This window comes from Narcine bancroftii, chromosome 6 (genome assembly GCF_036971445.1).
Source record: "Narcine bancroftii isolate sNarBan1 chromosome 6, sNarBan1.hap1, whole genome shotgun sequence".
Lineage (NCBI taxonomy): Eukaryota > Metazoa > Chordata > Chondrichthyes > Torpediniformes > Narcinidae > Narcine > Narcine bancroftii.
The window spans coordinates 48,640,380-48,653,455 of record NC_091474.1 but is presented as its reverse complement, the minus strand read 5'-3'; the positions used below and the strand labels follow the sequence as shown (position 1 = coordinate 48,653,455).

Sequence of the window (13,076 nt, the reverse complement as noted above, 5' to 3'; positions counted from 1 at the left end):
TCAGCACCTTCTTTGCAGGGAGGAGTATTAGCCTTCAATGCTCAAAGACTGGAGGACAAAAGAAGGGAGTGGAGTTTCAGATTGTGAGGGAGCCAAGATGACTTGGCAGAGTCCATCGTACTGGGATGTGAGCAACAACAGAGAATGTTGGGGGGCAGGGGTGGCATTGTCCTGCTTACTGGAGGTGCATTAATGGGGGGGGGGGGGAGTCTTGGAAATGTGGCTGTGCAAGGTAACACCGTCAGAATGGACAGCACAATTCAAAACTGGAGGACAACGCTCTCCTTCATTTTAAATAGATGGCAGCCTCAATCTCTGCTGCCTAATAAAGAAATCCACCCATTGTAATCTTGTGTTCATGTAGATTTCCCTCACATTTAATCAGATCTTCATTCTGTCAAAACTATCGATCCTAAACAGGACACAATGAAATGTCAATAATTTCCCCCCCAAACCCCCACCCACACTGATGTTGCTTTACCCTAGATTGTTTCACCTCAGCTCAAGATTTGGTTGATGACTTGTCACAGCAGAGTGAAATATTGCAAATAGCACCATATACCCTCCCCACACTCTCCCTCCCCCACCTGCTCCCTCTGACCTTCCCCATTCTCCTGTCACTTCCTCCTCCCCACCCCTTCTCCTCTTCTTTACCTCCTCCCTCTCCCATCCCCCCTCCCCCGCCACCTCCCCTCCCTTTCCCGTCCTGTCTCCCCCTCCCTCTCCTGTCCCACCACTCCTTCCCTCTCTCCAGTGCCCCATTCTCTCTCCTATGCCCCCTTCTCCTCCCCCCCCGCCACCCCTCCAGATCCTCTTATCAACCCCTCCTCTGGAGTTGTCACAGATCTTCATCAGCCGTGGTTGGGTCTCCTCCCCCCTTTAATGCTTGTAGTTAGCATGTCCCCTGGGACATGGACTGCTAGCAGCAATGCAGTAGTACTCCATCACGCCTGCTCCACTGCAGCTCCTATGGGGTTCTTGCAAGATGCCAAATCAACTAGGACCTGGTCAAATCCGAGCAGTATCTCCCTGCACTTGCCTTTAAAACCAGAGTGGAAATCGGGCAGCAGCTGCCATTTGTACTCATAACTCCTCAAACAGCAGAGTCCCCAGGCTTAGATGCTCCTCATCAATCTGTACTGAAGTGCCTCATTACCACCACTGGAGGAGAGGTATTAATCAAGTGTTTCTAATAAAATGAAAGATAAAATAAAATACTTTTCTGTATTAATTACATTGTGACTATTCAATGCAGATGGTGGTAATTTATTTGTAGGAATTACAGAGCTCTGAGACAGTAGATTCTTGATTCCTTATTTTTCTTTAAAAAAAATTCTATAAAATGCAAATGCACATATTTGAGAAATATTTAATGAAACATCTTGGAATGAACTGTCTCCATGTTTATTCTGCCCTTTGCCCTATTCTACTCTCATCTCTCAGTTAGTCAATGCACCATCCAGCTCATCTCCTGGAAGCCCCGTGCCTCCCCGTGCTGCATTTCAGAGTTCTTCATTTCTGTCAATGCCACGTCCTTGTCAAGTGCAACATGACAGCTGAATGACAATGTATTAGTCTCTGGGAATGAACACACTTACCACTGGTCAAATCCCATTTTGCAGTGTTGCTGAACGGTGAACAACACAGCTTCTCTCCACGGCTGTCTGCAGGCGTCAGGACAAGGAAGTACAGGAGTTATTGGTGTATCAACACAGTTTAAATAGTTATTTCATACTTAAGCTAGTTAATCTCCAGCCCTGCCTGAATAGCATGGTCAAACAGCTGAAACCTCTGCTTCATTCAATTATTACTGCTCACTCCAATAACAGCATCAAACAAATGGAGTCTTTCACTACTTGTAGGATGAGCAACAATTTACAGGCTCACTGAAAAGATCAACGCAAGGTAATGTTATAGTGTAAAACATTGTACACTTCCCATCAAAGACTTGGCTTTACAGTAATTGTGAAAAACAATATATGGACATCAAGCTGGGCTTTGCAATCGGGGCCTGAACCAGACCTGGCACCAATCACCCTTCACATTAAGTGGATGTCTGTGCAACACATTTCACATTCCTCACCAGCGGTCAAATCAAGAAACTGCTTCCTTGCACAATTCTTCCCCAATAGTTGCTGAAGGATTGCTTTATTGTCCTCCTTTGTATTAGTAAAAAGAATATTGATTTTCCACAGCACGTATTCGATTTCTTGGCCCATCACCATCATGATAATCCTCTGAGTGTGAAGCTGGAGTTTCTAAGAGGCGCTCTGAGTTCATGTTGCGCACAATGGCAGCATTCTCTGGCCTGAGGGTGGCTGAAGGTCCTTCAGGCTGGACAACAGGTTGAACACTCCCAGCTACAGTGCTGCTTAAGTAGTGTTGTGGCTGTTGGACGTCACCTCTGGAGTGGGGATGCGGCTGTTGGACATCACCTCTGGAGTGGGGTTGTAGCTGTTGGGTCTCCCCTCTGGAGTGGGGTTGTAGATGATGAGCATCACCCTTGAGGTGGGATTGAGGCTGCTGGGTGTCACCTCTGGAGTGGGGTTGTAGCTGTTGGACATCACCTCTGGAGTGGGGTTGTAGCTGTTGGACATCACCTCTGGAGTGGGGTTGTAGCTGTTGGACATCACCTCTGGAGTTGAGATGTAGCTGTTGGGCCTCACCTCTGGAGTGGGGCTGCATCAGGCCACTTGGCCATACAGTACTAGAACGTATATTCATTTCTGAAAAGAAAGAGCATGTGACATGTTGCAAAGAGTCTGGGGACCTTCAAAATAAAAGTGAGAAATTAATGTTGGATTTCAGATGCTCTCTGAACTTCCCAAAGGGTTTCACAGTCTGGTCAATGGGGTGAAATTCAAATTTAACTTTTCTATGTAGAGAACAGATTAGAGAGTCCACACATTTCCATCAGCATCCAACGCTGTTCCTAAAGTATTCCTGAGGGAATTCCTCCTTCTGCTATCCCAGCTTGGAAAACCACTACAGATATTGATCTATGAAGGAATTTGTACCAATAACAATCTTTGGACTGATTTTATCACCCATGTCATAGTCACACAGCCATTCAGCATGGAATAGGCCCTTTGGCCCATCTGGACTCCCCAAGTTGGCATTCTGGGATTGTCCCATTTGCCTGTATTTGGTCCATATCCATAGATCTGTCCAGATATCTGTAATTGTAACTGTACTCACTTCTACAGTTTCACAATGTAATGTTAGTGGGCATGGCTTGTGATCGTGTGATTGAGGTGCATGTGGCTGTGTTACAGGCAGTGAAATTAGAGAAATTTTAAGCCGCTTTCAGGTGCATTCTCCACCAAGAATACACATCCAGAAACTGATTCAGCTCTGTGGAATGGTCGTTCAGGTGGCAGCCCTGAAAGTGCTGAAGGAGAGGCGTCATGGAGCGCACTCTGGCTCCTGTCACTGCGGGACGTAGGGGCAGGGCGGCCGGCGCAGGACATTGGGGTAGGGGCAGCAGGGAGGGGGACTGTCAGGCAGTGGGGGTGGGGGGGGGGGGGAGGGCTGTCAGGCACAGGGAGGGGGGCTGTCAGGCGCAGGGAGGGGCTGTCAGGCGCAGGGAGGGGGCTGTCAGGCGCAGGGAGGGGGGCTGTCAGGAGGCGGGGATTTGGGTCACGGGCTGATTGTCACCAGCCCGCCCTCTAGCAGACGCTTTTAGGCTGCTGCATTCAGGTACCTCTGGGGACTCCTCAGATGTGGAAATTATACCTCCCGGAGGAGGGTTGGTGAGTCTCCTCCAAGCCGGATCAGGCTTTTTCAGGTGGCCTCCCGACAACCGCATTCGGGTGGAATATGAGGCTTTACATTGGGGTATTCTGGCCACCTGAAAGGGGCTTTAGTGTGATCCAGGCTCCCAATGCCACAACCGTGGACTTTCACCTAGGCCCAGACCACCCACCCATCTGAACTCCCGAAGCACTGAATTCAGTCTTACCACCCAGTCCCAGCTACCCACCCACCAGAGCTCCCAATGCCCCAACCATGGAAGTACAACCTGGTCCTGGTCACCCACCTGCCCACCGGAGCTCCCAGTGCCCTGACCATGCATTTACCACACGGTTCCAGACATCCACCCGCACCTCCAAACTCCCCACATTCTGAATGACACAGGTACTGATCACTATCAAAAATAGTTTGTGTGTAATCGTCAATTCCCTAAATTTTACCCTAAAAATTGGTCCACAAAATGTTTATGGTATGTGTACTTTTTGATTATTGAAACATACAAATTAGCAGTTTAAAAACTACATATATGAATAAATATTATGTTCATGTATTTCTTAATATTTATATAAAATTTTTGTTTCAAAATGTGTATGAAAAAGTAAAAATGTGCATGTAATATTTTTTCATGTCTTACGGCTCTCAAATATCTGAAGTTTATCACATGGAGCTCTTACGTGAAGCAAGTTTGGCCACCCCGGCTTTTACCTCCTATGAACGTTGCAAGACCGGCTGAGTTCCTCCGGCATTTACTGTGTGTTTTTACTCATAATCTTGCTACTCCACCACCATCACAAAATGTTCTGACCCTTCCTCTCTCAATTTCATGTCTCGTGCCACCCCTTCACCCATCAGTGGTCCTCTCAGGAGCCTGCAGGTGGAGCCATCATCTCGGCTGTAGAGACCCAGGTTGAATGCTGACCTCAGGCATGAACTGTGTGGAGTTTGTACTTCTCCCTGGGACCGTATGGCTTTCCTCCAGGAATTCCAGTTTCCTCCCATATCATAAGGGCTCACAAGGTTAATCAGCCACAGTAAATTGTAGAAGGGCCTGTACTATGCTGTAATGCTCCATGTTAAATGGGTGGCTGATGCAAAATTAAAACAGTGGAGTTGCTCTAACACCAGCGCCGCTCCGATGATTCAACTGCATGTGTTAAACAGCCTGTTAAAGGAGTACACGGCGTTTGTAGGTAAAATCTGCAACCGTGAGTTCTGTGCCCATGAAGACGGCCCCTGTCCTCAGCAGCAGCCTCAAGGGGTTGCAAACTCTGGGGAGCAGAGGAACACGGCAGGGCACCAGAAATGGGGAGAATACCCCCGCCTGTTGAGAAGGACAATGACCACGGCAGCGGACCAGCGAGGCGCTCAGCGGCTGAGGGACTCACACAGGGTGCAGGGGACTTGTGGTCATGGGGACCCACACAGGCTGCGGGCTGCTGGAGACTGGCTCACGGCAATTAGGTATCAGAGCTGGGGTTTGAGAGGGTGCTGAGGCCAAGAAGGGGGTCCTGAAGGGCCTTGGGTGCTGAAGTCTTCCTGACTGTGTTGGAATTTTGGATCTGGAGCTCGTTGTTGGCAATGGATAGAACAGAAGTCTATGCAGCTGCAGGAGAGCTGGAGGCAAATCGACGGACACTGACTCTGAAGGGACTCTCCTTTGTTTCTCTTCTGTCTGCCTTACAGCAGGCAGAAGGCAAATTTGTGTAATATCACATGTCTGTATATGACAATGAAGGAATATTGAATCTCGATAGCTTTAATGAGTGGAATGTTCCAGCACTGCATTTCTCCCTGACTCTCAGCCTTGATGAAACATGTGTGGAATGTCCTCTTCTGTGCTGCAATTAAATTTAACTTTCACAGCTCCTCAAGCTTTAAGATAGTTATGATTAAAGTCTGGACCTAATGGGAAAGTGTTAAGTTGGAGATGGCAAATGACGTGATCAGACTGGTGCTCTAGGGATTAATTGGGAGCCACTGTAATCGGACAAGCCCACAACTGACATGTGGGAGCTGATTGACGACCAAGTAATTAGAGTCCAGTGTGATGAGGTGAAATCTGTTCGAGGTAATCAAAAATAAATGCAAGTAGGCCTTTTTCCACTGAGGTACAAACCAGAGGACATGGGTTAAGGGTGAAAGGGGAGAAGTTTAGGGGGAACATCTTCACACAGAGTGTGGTGGGACTGCCGAATGAAGTGGTGAATGTGGCCTCAATTTTCACATTTAAGCAAAATTTGGACAGATACATGGATGGAAGAGGTTTGGAGGTATATGGACTGGGTGCAGGTCAGTAGGACAAACCAGAATATTAGTTCAACATAGACGAGAAGGTCCAAAGAGCCTGTTTCTGAGCTATAATGTTCTATGGTTCTATGAATGGCAGGTCAGAGAATCTTGATTAAAGAGAGGTTGCAAAATTAGTCAGAAAGAAAATTTAAGCATATGTAGGGTTCAGGAAATTAAGACAGGGCCCATGAGGAATATAAGATGACAAGAAAGAACTCAAGCAGGGGATTCAGAAAGTCTAAAGGCCTATGAGTTGTCCCAGGTGAGAAGCTTTATAGAAGCATTTTTATACTTAGCATTGAAGGGAGAACAGTAGCTAAAGGAGGGGACATTCCATCAACAATATTTCCACTGAATACTCTGCTGCTTGCATATGAGCCATATCTCTCGATCTCTGAATATTCATATCTGCTTCCACCATTACGACTAGTGGCTCATTCACACATCCCTTTCCTGTATAAAAATATTTTGGCCCATACATCTCCTTTACACACCACCCCCACACACACACACCATAAATGTGTGTCCTCTGGTGTGTGATATTCGTGCCCTGAGAAAAGACTGTCCTGCAAACTTGAACTTAATCTGGGCTTTGTGCTTGATACAGACACGGACCAAAGGGCAGATTCCAGTGCTGCACTGTTTTATGTTCAACATCAGTTTAACCTTTCCTTAATCTATGCTTTTTACAGCATCGCCTCCAGAGGCAACACAAACACAGGTGCACAGTTACTGAATTCTTCATTCAAATCATTCCCACAAAAAGCTCAAGGTCCCAGCAAAACCTCCGGGAGATATATCCTACCAACAAGTCCAGAACATGCCTTGTTCTTCCTCCTACCCAATTCCCTGTACTTATTAATGGGCTGCCTCAAATTTCATGTACTTCCAGTTTAATTGTGAAGTTTTATTGGATGAATTCTGGAAGTCCACATTATTAACAACAAATATAAAACTTTCTCACTTCATTGGACAAATGCCACCTCCTTTATCCAAGATAGAGCAGCTCCCAGTTTTGCCTGACCCAATTAGTGTGTGGTCAAATGGGCTTTGTTGCATGGAAAATCACTCTCTTGTCAGAAGGGCAAATGTCTGTCTTGGTGTTTAATGATAATTAGAAGCACAAATCCATCCGGTTCTCCTTGCTCTCGGAAGGTTGAAGATGTTGTGGTATGGTTTGTAAGGTTACAGTATAATGCATTAGTATATAGTGCAGGTGGATATGTTGATGTAAGCTATCACGTTGTTCACGTGATCTGTACCATCAATGTAGAACGTGGCCCATCCCATTAATACAAAAGAAACATAGGGTTATTGTCTACAACTGGCCACTGAAAGGGCTCCAAGTCTCTCCAGGTCAGCACTTGAACCAAGGGGTGCGTTGACTGGCCATTAACCCGGGCACTGTGCGTAGATCAGTGTTTCAACTGAGGCTGCCACTGTGCAGCAGTTTCTGAGACTTCAATTACCTACAACGCCAAAGGGACACAGTTGGCAGTGCAGCCACTGATGGGTCAACAATTACAGGTATCAGGGAAGAGCGAAGGGGTGTGAGCAGTTCGGTATCCAGCTGGATGGGCTGATGGACACACAATCAGTTGCTGAAGTTTGTGAAGGACCACATATCTGTGGAATCCAGGTGAGGTACTGCACATGACAACCAAAAGAAGAAGGAGGTGAAGAGTTGAAGGAAGGACATTCCTCATCGATGAAGCAATTGAGTTCAGGTGGACCATTACCATCAAGCAGCCAAGGATGTTCAGGGCCCACAGATGTTGGGATGTGATTAGAGGAGCCTTGGACAGCCTGATCAACAGTTAACCAATAATGATCCTTAACAAAACAATAAAACCACAAAGAACTTTCAACAACTGCTGATGCTTCTTACCTGTTAAGGGGTGTGTGACCAGAACATAGGTGCGGAGAGTGATGTCAGCTGAACCTCCAGATTCCAGGGGAATGGGATGGGTGTGGAAGTGTTTGAGCATCTCGAGGACAGACTGAAACCAGAGGTGCTGGATGTGACATTGGCCTGCTTCATTCACAGATAGGCGGAGGTGCTGATGGAATTAGAGAAATTGTTACAAAATGACAGTCCAGCAGGGAAACAGAGAGTATGTGTCAGGCAGGGAGATTCCTCATCTCACACATCCGCTGTGACCACACATTTTGTGACAGCCAGCATTCACCCACCCCCGTTTCTCACCCATCCTTCAGCCACACCCATCCTCACCTGCCCCTGTCCTACACCCACCCTCGTCCGTCACCTGTCCCCATCCGTCTGCAACCCCACCTCTGTCCACCCACCCCCGTCTGTCACCCGCCCCTACCTTCTTCAGTCAGATCAGTCTTTTACCCATCCTCAGTCACCTCTGGCTTTCATCCCCAGTCTTGCCATCACTGCATTCATTCATCGATTGTTTAATTGTGCCACCTCACATCATGCTTCTTTACCAGGAGAAGGCTATTCAACCTATTATGGCGGCACACTTTCTCGTGGCAAACTGGCCTTGCTTGTACCGCCGCGTGGTGGGGCAGCCATGAGAAGGTGGCGCCGTCGGGGGTCCTCCTTGCCTCGTGGTTCCAGCCAACTGCGCACCTCAGGCAGCCGTTATGACACCATCGCTCACACGGGGGAAGAGCTCGAGCTGCCCTTAAAAGAGCGTGCGCGGGATTTAAAATAAACAGTCGCTGAGAGCATCCAATGTGATGGCTGTGAGCCTCTTTCGTTGTAGCTGCCACTACATTGGTGACTCCGATGAGCCCAGACATTTTTCTGTCTCCCAACGTGGATCCCACCAAGATCAATGCTGTCGCTGTGGAACTGCCCCTCTTCTGGACACATCGCCCGCGTACATGGTTCAGGCATTTCCTTGTGGACACTGGAGCGGAACTGAGCGTCTTGCCCCTGACCACCCTCGAGATCCGTACCCGAGCTCGTGGTCCCACCCTGCGGGCAGCCAACTGTGCGCCATCAAAACCTTTAGCACCCACAGGGCGCAGATCCAGATCGAGATAGATAAATTCCGTTGGAGATTCGTGCTGGCCTCAGTGCATACTGCGCTGTTGGGGAACAACTTCCTCAGAGCACATGGCCTGCTGGTAGACGTGAAGGGCAAAAGACTGGTTAACGCCCACACATTCCACTTGGTCTGCCTCGATGCCACGACGCCTGCAATTCCAAAATAGCCGCCATCACCACTCTCAGGGACGAGTATTCCAGCATACTCGATGAGTTCCCCTCCATCCTACAGTCGCAGTTCACCGCCGCCTTGCCCCAGCACAGGGTCTATCTACACTGTCCACGCAAGGCCCCCTGCTGCACACCAAGGCCTGACGACTTCCACCTGAAAAGCTACAGTTAGTCAAGGAGGAGTTCTCTTGCCTGCAGGAGTTGGGTGTCGTCCACTGCTCTGACAGCCCCTTGGGGCCAGAAGCCATTCCCATCAAAGAGACTTGGAATTTGGTCGCCCACTGGATCACCAGGTTCGGAGTTCCGGCGCACATCACCAGCAACAGGGGCACCCAGTTCACTTCCGCCCTCTGGACTCAATTGGCGTACCTACTGTTGTGATCTCCTCTGCATTGGAGAGACTGAACACAGACTTGGAGATTGCTTTATTGAGCACCTTGGCTCTGTCTGTACAATCGTGGGATTTCCCAGTGGCCACTCATTTAAATTTCCTGCTCTATGACATGTCTGTTTATGGTCTCATGCACTGCCAGAATGAAACCACCTGCAAATTGGAGAAATAACACACCTGGGCACTCTCCAACATTAACCAACGTCTCCATACCCACCCATCTCTACTTCGGCTCTTTGCCCCCCTTCTTTATCCCTCTGTTTCCTTTCTTCACATGGTCCCCAAATCGTCTGGAGGTTGGTGACCCTACGGGGATTATTGGCACCTGAATGACACGACTATGCCAGACAGGTATCCAATCCCTCACATCCAGGACTTTACAGCCATCCTCCACGGCACCTAGGTCTTCTCGAAAGTTGACCTGGTTCAGGGCTATCATCAAATCCCAGTCCACCCTGAGGACATTGGTAAGACGGCGATCATCACCCTGTTCAGCCTGTTCGAATTCTTGCGCATGCCCTTCGGACTTAAAAACGTGGCCCAGACTTTTCAGTGTCTCATGGATGCAGTGGGTAGGGACCTGGACTTTGTGTTTATTTACCTCGATGACTACCTTATCGCTAGTCGCGACCACAAGAAGCACAAATCCCATCTCATCACCTTTTTGCCCGCATGACGGAATTCAGCCTCACAGTCAACATGGCCAAGTGCCAGTTCGGCAAGTAGATGCTGCAGTTCCTGGGACATATCATCTCGGTAGCAGGAGCTGTCCCCGCGACAGAAAAAGTCACGGCAGTACAGCAGTTCCCCAAATCCACCACCCTCAAGGGCTTGCAAGAATTCGTAGGGATGGTGAACTTTTATCATCGTTTCATACCCGGCACCACCCGCATAATGTGGCCACTATTCTCATTGATCACCTCTGGTTTGGTCAGAGGCAGAGGGTGCATTCGCGGCAACAAAGGACGCACTGGCCAGCATCACCTTATTGGTTCACCCGTGCCTGGAGGCAAACACCGTGCTCTCAGTAGACGCCTCAGCCACGACTGTTGGGGGCGTACTCGACCAGTGGGTCGACGGACAATGGTGCCCACTGGCCTTCTTTAGCAGGCACCTTTGACTGCCAGAACTCAAGTACAGCGCCTTCGACTGGGAGCTCCTGGCACTGTACCTAGCCATCCGGCACTTCCAGTACTTCCTGGAGGGCAGGCCATTCACTGCTTTCATTGACCACAAGCCTCTCACGCAGGCCCTTGCGATGGCAAGGATCTGTGGTCGGCCTCCCAGCAACCACCGACATCTGGCACAGGGCAGGTCGAGACAACGTCCCGACCGGCAATTAACATCCTCGCCCCTGGCCTCAACTGCACCCAACTGGGCAGGCGCAGAGGGAAGACGCAGAGACACAGGCCCTCCATACTGCCATTTCGGGGCTCCGCCTCCAGGACATTTGGTTGTTGAACAGCCAGATACCCTGCTCTTCAACGTCTCCACTGGTTCACCACGCCCATAGTCCCGCCGCAATGGAGATCGCGGGCCTTCAGCATGGTCCATGATGTAGTACACCCCTCAGTAAAGGCATCTGTGCGAATGGTGGCAGAGCAGTTTGTGTGGCACGGGCTCAAGAAAGAGGTAGTCGAAATGGGAAGGAGCTGCACTCAGTGCCAGGCCTCCAAGGTCCACCGGCATATGCAGCCCCCGATTCAACAGTTCGACCCAGCAGGCAAAAGGTTCCAACACATACATGTTGACATTGTGGGCTCCCTGCTGGTGTCCAGGGAGGCGCGCTACCTGCTTACAGTAGTTGACCGGACCACGAGATGGCCGGAAGCCATTCCCATCAAAGAGACTTGGAATTTGGTCGCCCACTGGATCACCAGGTTCGGAGTTCTGGCACCCATCATCAGCAACAGGGGCACCCAGTTCACTTCCGCCCTCTGGACTCAATTGGCGTACCTACTGTTGTGATCTCCTCTGCATTGGAGAGACTGAACACAGACTTGGAGATTGCTTTATTGAGCACCTTGGCTCTGTCTGTACAATCGTGGGATTTCCCAGTGGCCACTCATTTAAATTTCCTGCTCTATGACATGTCTGTTTATGGTCTCATGCACTGCCAGAATGAAACCACCTGCAAACTGGAGAAATAACACACCTGGGCACTCTCCAACATTAACCAACGCCTCCATACCCACCCATCTCTACTTCGGCTCTTTCCCCCCCTTCCTTATCCCTCTGTTTCCTTTCTTCCAGCTCTGCATTTACAGAGCCAGCCTCCCTCCCCCTTTTCTCACCTTTTCATGTCCAATTATGGCCTGTTGCCCCGTGGCAACTGGAAACTCCTCCACCTGCTCTTTCAATCCTCCTCCCCTAGCGATTTTATCCAGGTGCCTGGCTGCTTAATGCTCATACATTGAAGAAGGGCTCAACCCCAAAACGTTAGTTACATATCTTTAACTCCTATGGATGCTGCAAGACCGGCTAGGTTCCTCCAGCATTTGTGTTTTTATTACTTATAGAAAAAAATACGCCATCATGGCTATCAATACGAATCCCATTTACTAGCACTTAGTACCTTCTCACTTTTGGTAATTCTAGTGCTAGGCAAATGTTGTGACTTCACCACCTTCTCTGGAACTGCATTCCAGATTGCAACCACCATCGACGCCTGTCACCATTGTGTACACCTCTATCAGGTACTCCCACCATTACTCCAAGGAAACCGGACCCAGCCTCTGCAGTTTCTCCTCATAAATGAAACACTTCATGACATTGAATCCTCTCTGCATTCTCTCCACTGCAATTACATCTTTCCTTTGGTATGGTGACAGGGAAGAATCAGAATTTATTGTCATGAACATGTCATGTCAGATTTATGTTTTAGATGTGATCAGAAAGTCAGTTCCTTTTTTTCATTCGACTTGAGAGTGTTCTGAAGTAAAGCCTTTCTGGTTAGAGGTTAAAAAATTTTTGGAGAAAATATTAAGGGTTGAATTCCCATAGGATCTGATGTTATTTTTGTTGGGTAATATTAAAGTGGTTAGTTCTAATTAACTATGTATCCAATTGAATTTTTACAATTGACTTTAGCTGTTTCGAGGAAGTGCATAGCCATTACTTGTATGTTCTCCCCATGTCTGTGTGGGTTTTCCTTATGAGGTCCAGATTCTGCCCACCCTCCAAACATACCAGGGGTTGTAGGTCAATTGGGTGTAATTGAGTGGCACAAGCTCATGGGCCGAAAGGGCCTGTTACTGTGCTGTATGACTAAATTTAAAATTTAAGGTTTCAGCACTGGGAATTGCAATGTTTCTCAGCTTTTGATAGTCACTGTTTATTCCCGAAGAACAGATTGAGTTGAGCATAGGTCAGATATTGAATAAAACTCCTCTCTCACTACCTATCACCAGCTTTCAGCACAATTCCCACTCCCAATTTATTTCTAATGAT

The 13,076-nt window shown here is 48.5% G+C and overlaps 1 protein-coding gene across 6 annotated transcripts in view; it reads right to left on the bottom strand.

Annotated features, from left to right (window-relative positions):
* Positions 1–1,250: 1,250 nt before the first annotated feature.
* The window catches only part of LOC138736067 (SH2B adapter protein 2), an 89,420-nt gene continuing 77,594 nt past the window's right edge, over positions 1,251–13,076 (bottom strand). For all 6 annotated transcript variants that reach the window (XM_069884938.1, XM_069884939.1, XM_069884937.1 and 3 more), the window contains 2 exons: positions 7,931–8,102; positions 1,251–2,726 (listed from right to left, as the gene is read on the bottom strand). In XM_069884938.1, the coding sequence (XP_069741039.1) occupies positions 2,167–2,726; positions 7,931–8,102 (732 nt within the window). In that variant the 3' untranslated portion in view covers positions 1,251–2,166. The remainder of the gene's footprint in view (positions 2,727–7,930; positions 8,103–13,076) is intronic.